This window comes from Sander lucioperca, chromosome 2 (genome assembly GCF_008315115.2).
Source record: "Sander lucioperca isolate FBNREF2018 chromosome 2, SLUC_FBN_1.2, whole genome shotgun sequence".
In the NCBI taxonomy this organism is placed as follows: domain Eukaryota; kingdom Metazoa; phylum Chordata; class Actinopteri; order Perciformes; family Percidae; genus Sander; species Sander lucioperca.
Genome location: NC_050174.1, coordinates 17,171,090 through 17,184,101, shown reverse-complemented (window position 1 = coordinate 17,184,101; position 13,012 = coordinate 17,171,090). Strand labels below are relative to the sequence as shown.

Genomic DNA, 13,012 nt, shown 5'->3' with positions numbered 1-13,012 from the left:
CACACATTTGTTAGGCGGCCCTGGAGATTTCAGTGCACTTCCAGTGCCGTCACAGCACTATATCTCTCTGTTGTAGCCTTTGGTTTTACAGCCGACGCTGTAGGAAGTTTATGGGTGCCATACAACTTCATGCTGTAGCTGCTCTGCTATCAATATGAGCGGGATATGAAAGGGCAGAGCGACGGAAGACATAGTGCACCTGGTAAAGGTAGTAAGATTTCTACTGTCAGGCCACCTGGGTTTGATCAAGAACATCTGAATTTAACTTGACATTACTCGCTTTTAGTGTAGATATTTCAACAGAATGCCTTAGCACTAAGTGGATGTGCAAGCTATTCATGTCTCTGTATTTTCCCATTGTTTGAAAAGTGGAGTCATTTGTGATACAGACTGATTAGGTGGACTATTGCATGTAACCCAGTCTAATTTGGTAGCATTCATAAAATGTCATCTACCCTTTATTTTTATGTCAATAATATGGCATGTCTGCAGGTCTTTGACAAGTTTACAAGTCCAAACCTTTTCTGATTTAAGGCCTAGTGTAGTGATAAAACTGTATTTTAATAGAATAGTATTAAATGTTCCTACATGCAGTTAGAGGCCTTCATTTTTTTATTGTGCACTGAGAGACTTCTTTGTACTGCATGTACTGCATTACTTTTAAAATGATTAAAAACAGAGTTTTCCATACAGCCGGCATCATGTCTGCTTATTAAATTCAACTGGACATCATTCTCTTTACCAGTTGATTTCTAATCATTCTGTAAAGCAACTAGTCAGTCGTCAAATAGTGGTCTCAAAAATTTCTAAAAATGTGACGGCACATATACCGATGCAGTACAATAGACAAAAACATTTGCCATGCCAAAGTTGTAACTCTAAGTGAGTCAATTTAATTCTGGCTTTTTGTATCCTGTCATCTGGGCTTCTTCTTTTTCGCTGGCTTCGTTCCTTCTTACAGCACCACATTGGTGACCTAAAATTTGTGCTTATTCATGTAAAGCTCAGCTTAATGCTTTTATTTTTTCAATTTCAGTCCTAACAATCAATGATAGATACAATTGGAAAGGTCTTGAGTCTTCAATTTGATATTCTTTCAGCCACCCTTCTTTACCTGATGCAATCATTTACCATTTATGTCAGACACAACAAGGGCTGTACCTTCAGTGATCAGCTGTGTCCGGGCGATAGTCACCAAGGCTACCAACAGCCTCCTGATACACCTGGTCTCCATGGCGATGGGTTGGCAGGCCACAGAGGAGCCCAGTGGAGCCTCGTTCAAGCAGAATGTACCAGAGAGCGTCCTGGCTAAAATACCCAAGGAGTGGAACTACACACCTCTGGAAGCACGGGGAAAGGAGACTAAGAGTACGCACAGACTGGGTACCACATTTTCATGTGAGCTATAAGACATTTTAGGGGTTGTTTTCTAAAACAAAAACATGTCTTTCTCTTTGCAGCTGCCATATTCATAACTATTCAAGCCTTGTCCTTCATTTTCACCAACCTGCCTTTGGCCGTAGCATCCGTGCCTCTCCCCATCCGCTTCCTCTTCCAAGTGGCAGAGAAGCACCTCTCCCAGCATGCCCGGCAGCTGCGCTTAATGGGCCTGTTACTCTGGGCCCTGTTAGGCTGTCTGGTCCAGGGCCTGGAGGACCCAGAAACACTGGAACAGATCAGTGGTCTGGCCCTGGACCGTGGGGCAAAGGAACCCCTTGCCCTGCTGGCTGAGTGCCTGCAGGCCACCATGGGCATTCAACAGAAGGTAAGGGCTGAGGTTAATGTAATAACAATACAATCAATAATAATAGTAGAAAGTTTGTTTACAATGTATAGTAAGGTCTGTTGTGGCTGAAACGATATACTGTACTTTACGTTTAAAAACCCTCATACCATCATTTCATGATATCAGTGGTTGATTTAATGTGTGTCAACAAATCGTCTAACTTTTACTCCTTTACCTTAATGGTCTGCTGTTTGTCCGACAGGGTGTTCCAAAACCCACAGTGCACAAAGTGCTGCAGGCTCTGGAGGAAAAAAGACCCAAGTGGACAAACATGCAGCTGCAGAAGGCACGCAAGCTCTGCTCAGACAGGTGAGAGATCAACTGCAGGGATTTAGCGAGAGGTTAAGGTCAGAGTGGTATTGATGTAGTTTACTATATTACAGTTTTCATGCATTCAGAAAAAACGCTATATATGCGTTAGCCATCGTTAGTCTCAATTAGTATTGATTATTCGTGTGCACCTTCAACAAAAAAATGAGGTATCATTTTAGTCAAATCGTTTTGATCGTAAAAACAGCTTTTTATGAAATGAATTTCCCAGTACATAATTTTAGTGATTTATCAATAGTAAGATGGAAGGTGAGGGCTGATAGTCTGATGAAGGAGGCGGTTCAAACTGACTGATGGTGTATTCAGCTACTTGACATTGAATATAGATGCTGAATAAAACAATGAAAAAGAATGCAGCTTAGACATGCTTTTTTTTTTTTTTTTTTTTTTAATTGAGCATTCAAATTCTGATGTATCGCATCATTGAGATCATTTTTCATTGAAAAGCTTCATGAGTAAGATCAATGAATCGCAGATGTGTTTGTTGTGGAAAATGATGGACATGGTGTCTGACTGAGTGGACTTCAGGCTGGAGTGATGGGAAAACAGCTTTCACTTTGGTTCGGATCTGTGACCTTTGGCTCGTCGTAGCTCGTTCCCAGAAACTGCGCCTCTGCTCGCTCACTTCATCATAACAAACTCTGGATGCATCCATCCTCATAAAAAAGTGATTCAGCGCCGTAACACAACATGTACAATTAAAAAAAAAAAAAGAATTAAATAAATAAAAAACACTAAGTAGATTATGGCCAGTTCTAGGAAATGCTGTATGTATCAGTGACAGGAACAGGGGACAAGATAGGGGGGAAAAAAAGAAGAAGAGACAGGACGGTGGAGGGGTGGGGAGGGGGATGAGTGGAAAAGTGAAAGAAGAGTGATTATGTATCACCTGTCGGAGGCATTCAGTGGGATCATTACTATTCATTAAACTAACCTTCACAGGGAAGTGACGCCTGGCTTGTAAACAATCAGAATACAGTGTCAGAAAGAGAGAGAGAGAGAGTGGTGTAATAACTCCAAAAACAATTGGCGCTCCACTAACTGGCATCTCACGCATGCACATACACACGTGCACACACGCACGCACGCACGCACACACACACACACACACACACACACACACACACACACACACACACACACACATAAAGTAAACCCTTTGACAAAGAACATTTGCCCCTTGCGAGCCCTCCCACCTCTGTTCCCTCATCCCACTTTCCCTCCTTCCTTTCCCAACTGCAACCCCCCCTCCCCACGCCACCCACCTTGTCTTTGCAAAGTAATTTGTAGAGGAGAAGATTATTGTTCTCCATCATGGTGACCCTGGCTGGGCTGACGGGATGCATACACAGATGAAGATGAATGCAGTTATTCCTTGGCGGAGGTCTGCCTCTTTCAGGGCACATTGGCCCTAATGACATGATTGATAGGCTGTCCCAAATCCGGAGGGGCCCTCATTAATCACCCCGCTGACTGAATCCAATCATCTGCTTCACCTGCACAGTGATGGACAGGAAAGGATACAGTGCAGGTGCTGACACGGATGCACAGCCACCATCGCCGACAACACCATCGCCAGGCCGCCAGGCAAAAGAATGAAGGGATGTACATGGACGAGAGGGGACTCCTCTTCCTTTGCCACTCTCAATGTCAAGCAGCCAATGGCTGGCTGACAGGCGACACTGTTTCTGCCACCTTATAATTACAAAGGGGGAGAGAGAGAGAGAGAGAGAGAGAGAGAGAGAGAGAGAGAGAGAGAGAGAGAACAATGACAGGAAGTGTATGTGAAGGAGAAGGTTTGATGGACGGTAGTGTGATATCCATCCATACAGGAAGGGCAGGAAAATGATGCAGGCGTCTGCCAGGGGTTGGGGACTGTACATGCATGAGGACCTTGACACACAATTACACACACACACACACACACACACACACACACATACATGCCTAGGAACACACACACCAATCACTTTTAGTGCACCGACATCCTTCAGTCAAAATTCCCCTATGTATCTCATGAATGGTAATGACAACAGTGAGAATTATTTTGTTATCTAACCCTCAATAATAATTTGTCTGCATTTCTCACTTGCGTTAGCCTTGACCGGACTGGTATTCAGTTTAGTGGAGCAAAGAGATATTTATTTCCTTGCCAAGTATTGCATTTTATGTTCCTTTGCCCTCTGGAGGAAATTATTTCTCTAAAAACAAAAAACAAAAATCCTTAATTAAACTCAGGAGTCGTGTTTCAGGTAATCTTCTTTTGTATAGCAAATTCCAAATTTTACCCCAAATTCTTTGCTAAAGTAGAAAATACTTTCTCAGCCAGAGGTGATATAGAGATACAAGCTGACACTCTCCCTCTTTCTGTTTCCTCTCCTTTCTCTTTGCCCCACTCTGTGTTATTCTGTCTTTGTGTTTACTCTTCCATCTCCTTTTTCTGTCTCTGTTTCTCTCTCAGTGTATTAGAGCGAGGAAAGGAAAGCGGAGTCGCTGCGGCTGAACTGACTGAGCAGAAAATAGGCCTGATGCTGCTGGAGGTCTGCCACAAAGCAGGTGGCAGCGACTACCTGAGGCAGATCTATCACATCATCCAAGGCAATGAGGTAGGGAAGCACTCCCTCTCCCCAGCAATTAGGTGGCTGCTGGCCTGAGGCCGCAGGCTGTTCAGGAGGGGGAGACGGAGGGTGTGTGTGAAGTCTGCCTGTTCTGATCTTCTGTTGTTCAGGTGACCTCGAGGGTGCAAACCTACAGTGATTTCCTGTGCTATACGCTCACCACATGTAGAGGAGAGGGAGCCACATGGAGTTACCACATTCAGTATACAGTAGAACTCTCTGAGTGAGAAAGAGCAGTGGTTCCTTTTTTCTTCTTTTTTTTCTCAAGTAGAAGTTGTTTGAGCTAAACTCACTTAAGAGAACAAAAAGTTTAACAGAATGAAAAGTAGAAGTTCTCTAAAAAGTGTCCACGTTAATTAGAGTATATATATATAAATAGAGAGTTTAGTGATATGTACCCTTAAGTACACAGTTGGTAAAAACAAGTGCTTTATAGTGACTTCTGGAAAATAAGTCAAAAGTACATAGAAAGTGTTGTACAGAAACTCAAGTTGTTTTGACAATTGTTTCCATAACACCTCTGCAGGTCAGCCTGTCGGCATTCTTTCTTTAGTAAAAATCACACTGAAACATCCTCCACCTACAGTACACTACATTTATATCCCATAAACAGCCTCCTGCTACTGAATATCACAAAGGCACCAACATATGCTACTCTGTACACTGCACACTGCGTCACATGATCCTATGGACTACTGTATATTCTCACTACAATGGCTCTTTCCATGAGAAAAAATATTCAGAATTGGATGAGGCTGACAATATTCTGCATTTTTGTTACTGTCAACAAAATTCCATTAAAAGACCAAAACCAACAGTGTATTAGTCCGTTTCTCAGAACTTTCCGACTTCCCCACCCTGTCCGGTTCCTCCTGAGGACATACATTTTTTGAAAAGGGTGATGAATATTTACTTTAACTTTTAGGAAAGGATGAATAATTTTTTTAAACAGCTGGACACCGTAATGGTTTAGCCTGGAAATCCAGACTGAAATCCGAAAGATTAAGGGTCTGGCTATGAGTCATGAAAATGGCTCAACTCGAGGGGTGGCACCAAGCATGCATTTGAAAATATCACTGCACGCAATTGGATAACACTACGACCAATGTTTACTGACTGATTCCGGACTTCGACGCAACTGGATAACACTACGACCAGTGTTTACTGACTGATTCCGGACTTTGACGTTGCAGCGCTGTCATCATCTGTTTAGCTCGCCTCTGGCCCGCCTATATCAAGTACACCGATGTGATTGGTGCAGCTCGGCTCCAAGGGCATAGTTAATGTGCATCATTACTCATTGCCAGAGTGACTCGCTGAGCAAATTCAAATTGTGCTCTTGCGAGAACTCTGGATTTCCAGGGTAGTAATGGTTAGCAAATATTACTTAAACGAGTAAATTGTGTCTTTGTTGTGGGCCATTTGCAGCTGCAGATTTGGTGCTCTACTGTTTATGGCAGCAGGATGTGAATGTGGGATGAATTACAAAATGAACTACAATGCCCGTGTTCATTTTAATAAAGGGGCATGTCACCCAATGCAACAGCGTGGCTCACTGATATGCGTAGGAATAAACTATCAGGTTTTGGCTATGCAGATAATTCTTGTTAGTGGGATTAATTAATTGTTGGTTTTGGCCTTTTCATTCCTGATGAAATGTGTTGATAAGAAATATATAGATTATCTCTAGACATATCCTTTAAGTAGCATACAGATGAATTATCTTTTAAAGGTATACAAAATGCATTCCAGAAGAAAAAATAATACAGTGTGAAAAATCCTTGAATGCTTGATCAATGGCACTAATAGTGGAGGAGCCTTTAATGATCACCATAGCATAACATATATGGGTATAGGTGCGGTAATAAAGTAGGAAGCTACACTTGGTTGGTGCTCATGTGATCCTCACAGACATGGTCCTCCTATAGACTGTCTATTAGGGCGCAGCGTGGAATAACACAAGCATAAGCACCATATACATTATGCTGCTGTTGATGGAATCCGTGAAGAGCTATAACTCTGCGTAGCAATTTAATAGAATGTGAATGGGATTCCCAAGTAGGCTCTGAGTTACCCTCCTGCCAGCTAGAGCATTTCTACGCACCCAAGGTTGAGGCGAGAACACCGACGTCAGGGACAGACTGGGCTGGTGGTGAGGCAGTGGGATAGGTGGATCAGAGGCCATGTCAAGCTGACAGATGGGAATATAGTGAATTCACACCACGATGCGCACACACAAACACACACACACACACACACACACACACACACACACACACACACAAACACACACACTTACAGAGACATACACAACGTCATTTATTTATACTCTAGATCTTGCAAGACACCTGTACTAAGCAACCACAGGAAAGGTTACAGAAACAAAAGTAGAACATGTACTGGTGTCCTGAAAACCCTTCTCTGTCTCTACATCTACACACATTATCTATATGCCGTATGTTCTGTATTTTCATTAATCTGTTTTTGAACAGCTCTTATTAATTATACTTTTGTAAGGCTGATTAATTAGGAAATATGTGGATGGAGATCATTCTGCCCATTACTATGCTTGTCTGGAAAAAGTGTCTGAACGCGTTTTTTTTTGTGCTTTTGTTGTGCCAGTCAAACCGGACGTCATTGAAATGCAAACTTTTAGAAGTGCATTATCATTATCACAAGTGAAAAATGAAATGAATATTGCAACAGTAATTTTTTTTCTCTCCAAATGTCAGTATGCTGAATGTCTTTAAGTATGCACTTCTGCTCGTTCAGTTTGAGGAAGTTTAGTTTTTTGTGAAAATACCTTTTTGGCCTCTCTCTTTGGTCTTAGTTTGTCTGCCTTTTTCCTTAACAGAATATATTCTGTCAGTCATTTTATGTATCTTTCAACCTTTGTGCTCTCTGTCTGTCTTGTGTTTTTACCCTCTCTTTCCCCTTCTGTCTTGGATACAGGAACTATTGATGTTTAAACTAAGTGGAAGCACAAACTCGCCCAATAATCCTCCTCACTTGGTGAACTTTGACCTCGGCTCTGATAGTCATGCGGACACTGCCGGTTTCAACCCTCTCCAACAATTTGACCACATTGGCAAGAAGAAGCTGGACCAGGTTTGTCAAGAAGCATTTTCAGTGTTATCATCACAGTTTATTTTGATAGCAAATCACGTATTAATTATTTATTTTGGCTCTATGAAATATCCATGATAATTAAGTGATTATTGGAGCTTCTTCATGTCTTTAGACTTTGTACTGTGTGGGTGTACTTGTGATGTGCAGGGCGGTGTCGTTTAAACTTCCTCCCAAGGCCAGAAGCTTAATGTTGAAGGTTAGGAGCTGTTTGAGTCTCTAGTGAACTCGATACTGTGGTAATCTCTGAAGTTGTCAGGTCTTTCTGGGGCTCGGCTTTCCTATTCTCCATAGGTCGCTGCCTTTTCCATGCAGGAAGAAAAGAACTGAAAAGGTGAAAAGATGAGAGAAGTTTTTTTTCATAAAAGAATGAGTAATGTTGAAGGAGAGTGCAGTCTTAAAGTGCACTTCTTTGGGGCTTTGAACCGTATACCCTTTTACCCCCAAACTTATCCCCAGGAGTGCTACCGTGATGTTCAGTTAATTGTTAGATTTTCTTCTACATAAAGGAGATATGTTGGCTACAGGTAGTTTTAGCTCAGAGTTGTAGAGTAGAGTTGTCAACTTGCCCCTCCCTTATTTCTCCCCGACTACCAAGGGAAATAGCGCTGATATCACACAAAACAATCAACAAAAGCTAGTATTTCCTCAAGACAGACTTTTGTGTGTCTTTTTACTTTTCAAAATGGATTAGATGTATTTATACACACATTACATCCCTTGCAATGTAGCTGTGTTGCTGCTATTGTTTTTTCAAGAACAGACACGTTTTAAACCTAAGACTTGGCCTGTTTTCGGCTTATCGCAGGAGGCTGCATAGCTTTGCATAGAAACATCCTATTAAGAGAATGATTAAAATGCCTTCTCCGCTTCAGGTGCCTGTGTTGTTTGTCAAATAAAATGGAGGGTGGAGGGGGAAAAAAAGAAGTTGCATCCATCAATCACCTATGAGAAAGGAGCAGAGGGGGGATGGATGGATGGAGAGAACGAGTGGAGTTCTCCTCCTTTTGTCAATAAAACTCAGCCTGGAGTTAAGAGTGACATTTTGGCAATCAAAGCAATCTGATTTTTATTTGCTTTCCCAATATGGTGCTAGTGCCAAGTGTGTTTGTGTGTCTGCGTTTACGAAAAAGAGAGAGAGAGAGAGAGAGAGCAAGAGATGGAGAGAGAAGGAGAGAGAGGGGGGGTTTGGCGGGGTGCCATTGAAGATGGTAAGAAAAAAAGCAGAGCAGTCGCAAGAGTAACGACTCCCTCCCAAAATTGATTTATCTTTCTATAAATGATGGCTACATCCCCCCAAATGGATTTATAAATTAATTGCTGTCTTATTGGAATAAAAACCTTCTTGTGCGGACATGATTGATCGCCTGGTGTCTGTAGCCTGCGATGGGGACCCCCCTCCTCCTTTGTTAGTGGGTCCCAGCTGGAGCGGTAATGCACTGATGGTATTAACCCTGATTAATAACTAACAATACTCTATCCTCATACATCAACAGAGTGCAGTGGTGGACTGGGCATGGGACTGGCCGAGGCTGCTGCCAGCCTATCAGGGCATGAGTCAGGTCACCTTCAAAACTCTGCTGGCCAACAGGTAAAACACTACTTTCACGCATGCAAACGTAAGTGTGAGTGAGTTTTCCTGTTGTTTTATTGTGATCCTCACAGGTGTTTTTGAGCAGTCTTTTCATCAAATAAAAGCCCCGCTCCACAGAGGCTTGTGCTGCATCAGTCGTGCTTTTACCTGTACAAAATGAGTTGTTCACTTGAGACTCCGGAGGCAAGTTTCCCTTCCCTTTTGACTTCGCTTCGGCATAAGCTCCAGTCATTGGGGATCGTATAGCCTAGCTGCTCTTCATCAGAGGTTCAAACTTCCACTTTGTTCAAAGGCCAAGGGCTCCTGTGGCTTCCACAATGGAGGCTGAGCAATGGAAAGAACTCTTTGGAAAAGAATATGGGAGTGCTATAATATGATGTGTGTGTTGAATCATGGGATCCTATTTGTGTTAATGCACATGTGTCGCTGACTGTCTGCATGGACAAAATGTTTGCAGATTTTAGTAATTGAGGTATGCCTGCTGTTCCGGTACTTTTCTGGCCTTGAAATAACCAGAAACGTTGTTGGAGATGGAAAACGAGATGAACGAGTGGCTAGCTCAGATCTTAGTGTCACCTAATTGAAGAGTTTTTTTTCGCTCAAGTCCACCACTCCCGTCCCATCCTCCCCTTCCCCCCCTCCTCTCCTGTTCTGCTCTGCAATGGGCATAAATATTTATGCAGGTATGTGACACATATTAGATGGCAATACTTCAGGCTGTTCCCTGTTCTCCATTCGCAGCTGTCACGCTGCCAGCTATCAGGGAGCCATGGGGCTACTGCACCTTGTCTCCACGCCTACGCCCAATCCATTCTAAATCACCGCCATTGTAACACACACACACACACCTTTCTAACAAAGGGCAAGCTCTGCATCTGCCAAGGACACAGGTCTAATAAGGGTGAAGTACGCAGCTCTGTGCTGTGACGAGCTTTGTCGCCTTCATGCCTCTACCCCCTCTTCCCACACACACACACACACACACACACACACACACACACACACACATATATATATATATATATATATATATACACTCCATTATTCCTCCCTTTATATGCTGCTTTGTTGCATGTTAAAACCGATACTGTCATTGCTTGACTGAGCCAAATTAGTATTGGGACATACATGAATAGAAACTGAATTACGTGGATATGAAGTCAGATAGGAGGAGAGAGAGAAAAAAGAGGAGATTGGACGCAATTTGAGATTGTGAGTGACAGAGAGAGAGAGAGAGAGAGAGAGAGAGCTGTCAACACTGACAAGGCACCAAAAACTATGAGGAAGGATGGGAGTGGGAGGGGGTAAAGGTTTATATAATTCACCCTAATCTCACAGTATCAAAGTGTCTGAGATTCTGCCATTTGCCTCATTAGCCTCTCTTTGTTGGGCCAGAAGAGCAGATTTCATGGAGGATTTGGAGAATGGCTTTGGTTCTGCCTGAGACTCTCGCACAGAGCAGGAAGTTAGTTTCACGGCTGGCGACATGTAAGCTGTCAAAGTTTTCCTCAGATCCATCTCAGACTCAAAAATATCTCTCAAGCTGTAGAAGACCATTCACGGGATAAGCACACTGATGTCGGATCCACTCATCCATTTGTTAGTGCAGATAAGGATAATGCTTTCTGCATAACTGCAGACCGAAGTGCCCTCGGCTGTTTTCACAGAGGCTTTGCAACAATTACTCTTTTACTCCCTCCAGTTGTTGGATAAACCAGAGGATACAATCTTACACACTTGACAATGTAAATAGTAATAACACGGTCTCGTAGTGTATGGAAACACCTATCACTGTGACCTTGTGATGTTCTGTATTTTCTGTCTTGTGAGTTTTAGTCTCCTTGAATGACTTCCCTTTTCTGTACACAGCCAATTTTTTTTTTCGCTCCCTTGACTGTGAGTTAGCAGTGTGGCCCATTGGCCTCCTATATATTGTTACAGTGGCAGGACAGTTATTGTGCCCAGGGTTTATGTCACATTCTAATGGAGCAAGGCTATGAGTTAAGGGCGGTAGGCTTTTACACCAGGGCTGTTAAATCACTGTTCAGATGACTTCATTAGCAGAGCAGGACACATGCTGAGACACTTGCGCCTATACACACAACACACCAACACCCACACACACATACACTTTCACCCTGCTACCTTGACGGTGTAGCCAGACAGGAGGGATTTATACAAGTGTGTGTGTCCTTCTTTGTCACCTGTCACTTTAGCTCCCTCAGCACGATGGCTCATCCATCATCTGCAGATTGAGCTTTTCAGCAGAAACCAGACTGATTAATACTACCCCAGGACCCCCAGGGTTGACTGGCTGACCTGGCTTCCTGGCAGGCTGGAAGTTTGAATGGAAAGATGGATGATTTGTGGGTGGGCTAACTTTTTAACCTGCTTATTTGCTGGCTAATTGGCTGACTAACTGGTGGACTGCTTTGGTTACTGACTGGTTGGTGCAATGGATGTAAAAAGGCAATTTAGGTGGATTAATGACAAGCTAAAAGGTGTTTTAACTGAATGGCTAGGAGTTTGACTCGATAAAATGGCAGTTTTCAAAAATTCATTCATGGATAGATGATGGACTGACTGACTGACTGACTGACTGACTGACTGACTGAAAGGATAGCTGTTTGACTGAAAGCCAGGCTCAGGCTCCCAGAATCTGTAATTGTAATCTTTTATTCCTTACAAATTTCCATAGAAATACTTTTAATTGTCATTTTTGCTTTGGGTTTTCTGTTGTCCTTGCCCCTTACACATTTGTATTTATAACCACATCTTAATTACTAACACCATCTTTCTAACATGAAATCATGTCAGCCAATACACTATGATTAATACTTTTGTACAGTTGACTTATGAAAGAGGCATACTGCAGAAATACCAAATCATACAGTATTCAATAATCGAAGTCCATGGGCAGACCTCAATAGGACTAACAGGACAGCTTTATATTAACCATCCTGATGCATATTCACTCAGTTCCTTTTTGGTATTAGCAGCAAGGTTCTTTTATGAAATGCCATAGTCAATTACATTTCTTACTCAAGTTAAATATGTGCTTGATGTTTCACCTTGAACAAATTGCGCACCAAGAATTTTGTGTTAATTGACATGAACTACAGATTGAATAGTGTCCACATTGCCTCACCCTTTGACTTCAAAATATAAGCCGTCATTTGTTGTAAAAGCATGGAGTCAAAGTGCCAAGTGATTCAACTGATACAGAATAGTTTCTCTTCAACTTGTGGTCTATGGATAACTTATCTGTTTGGTCCTTGGTTACCCTTTGAAATCCTCTATTCTTTGGGCAACTCTTGTAACTCAGTTGTCAACTTGTCACAGCATACTTTTCAACAGAGCAGTGAAAAGCAACGGATGAGGGCAATGCTGGCCTTCTTATTTTAACTCTCATTGTGTTACAAGGACTTCATAAACCGTAGTCTTTTCTGTAATTTTTCTTTTCCAATCAAAGGAAAATGAAGCGAATCTCTGAGAAAAGTATGGAGTATTGCCACAGACCAAAGTCACATTTTAACTGTCATCTGCCAAGGTGACTTT

General features: G+C 42.4%; 1 protein-coding gene across 4 annotated transcripts in view; it reads left to right on the top strand.

Annotated features, from left to right (window-relative positions):
- The window catches only part of kiaa0825 (KIAA0825 ortholog), a 133,347-nt gene that overhangs the window by 46,179 nt on the left and 74,156 nt on the right, over positions 1-13,012 (top strand). For all 4 annotated transcript variants that reach the window (XR_004106612.2, XM_035994305.1, XM_035994297.1 and 1 more), the window contains exons 17-22: positions 1,144-1,368; positions 1,461-1,765; positions 1,989-2,095; positions 4,578-4,722; positions 7,687-7,842; positions 9,357-9,451. Coding sequence is in view for 3 of the 4 variants with exons in the window: in XM_035994305.1 (XP_035850198.1) it covers positions 1,144-1,368; positions 1,461-1,765; positions 1,989-2,095; positions 4,578-4,722; positions 7,687-7,842; positions 9,357-9,451 (1,033 nt within the window). In the remaining variant the exon portion in view is untranslated. The remainder of the gene's footprint in view (positions 1-1,143; positions 1,369-1,460; positions 1,766-1,988; positions 2,096-4,577; positions 4,723-7,686; positions 7,843-9,356; positions 9,452-13,012) is intronic.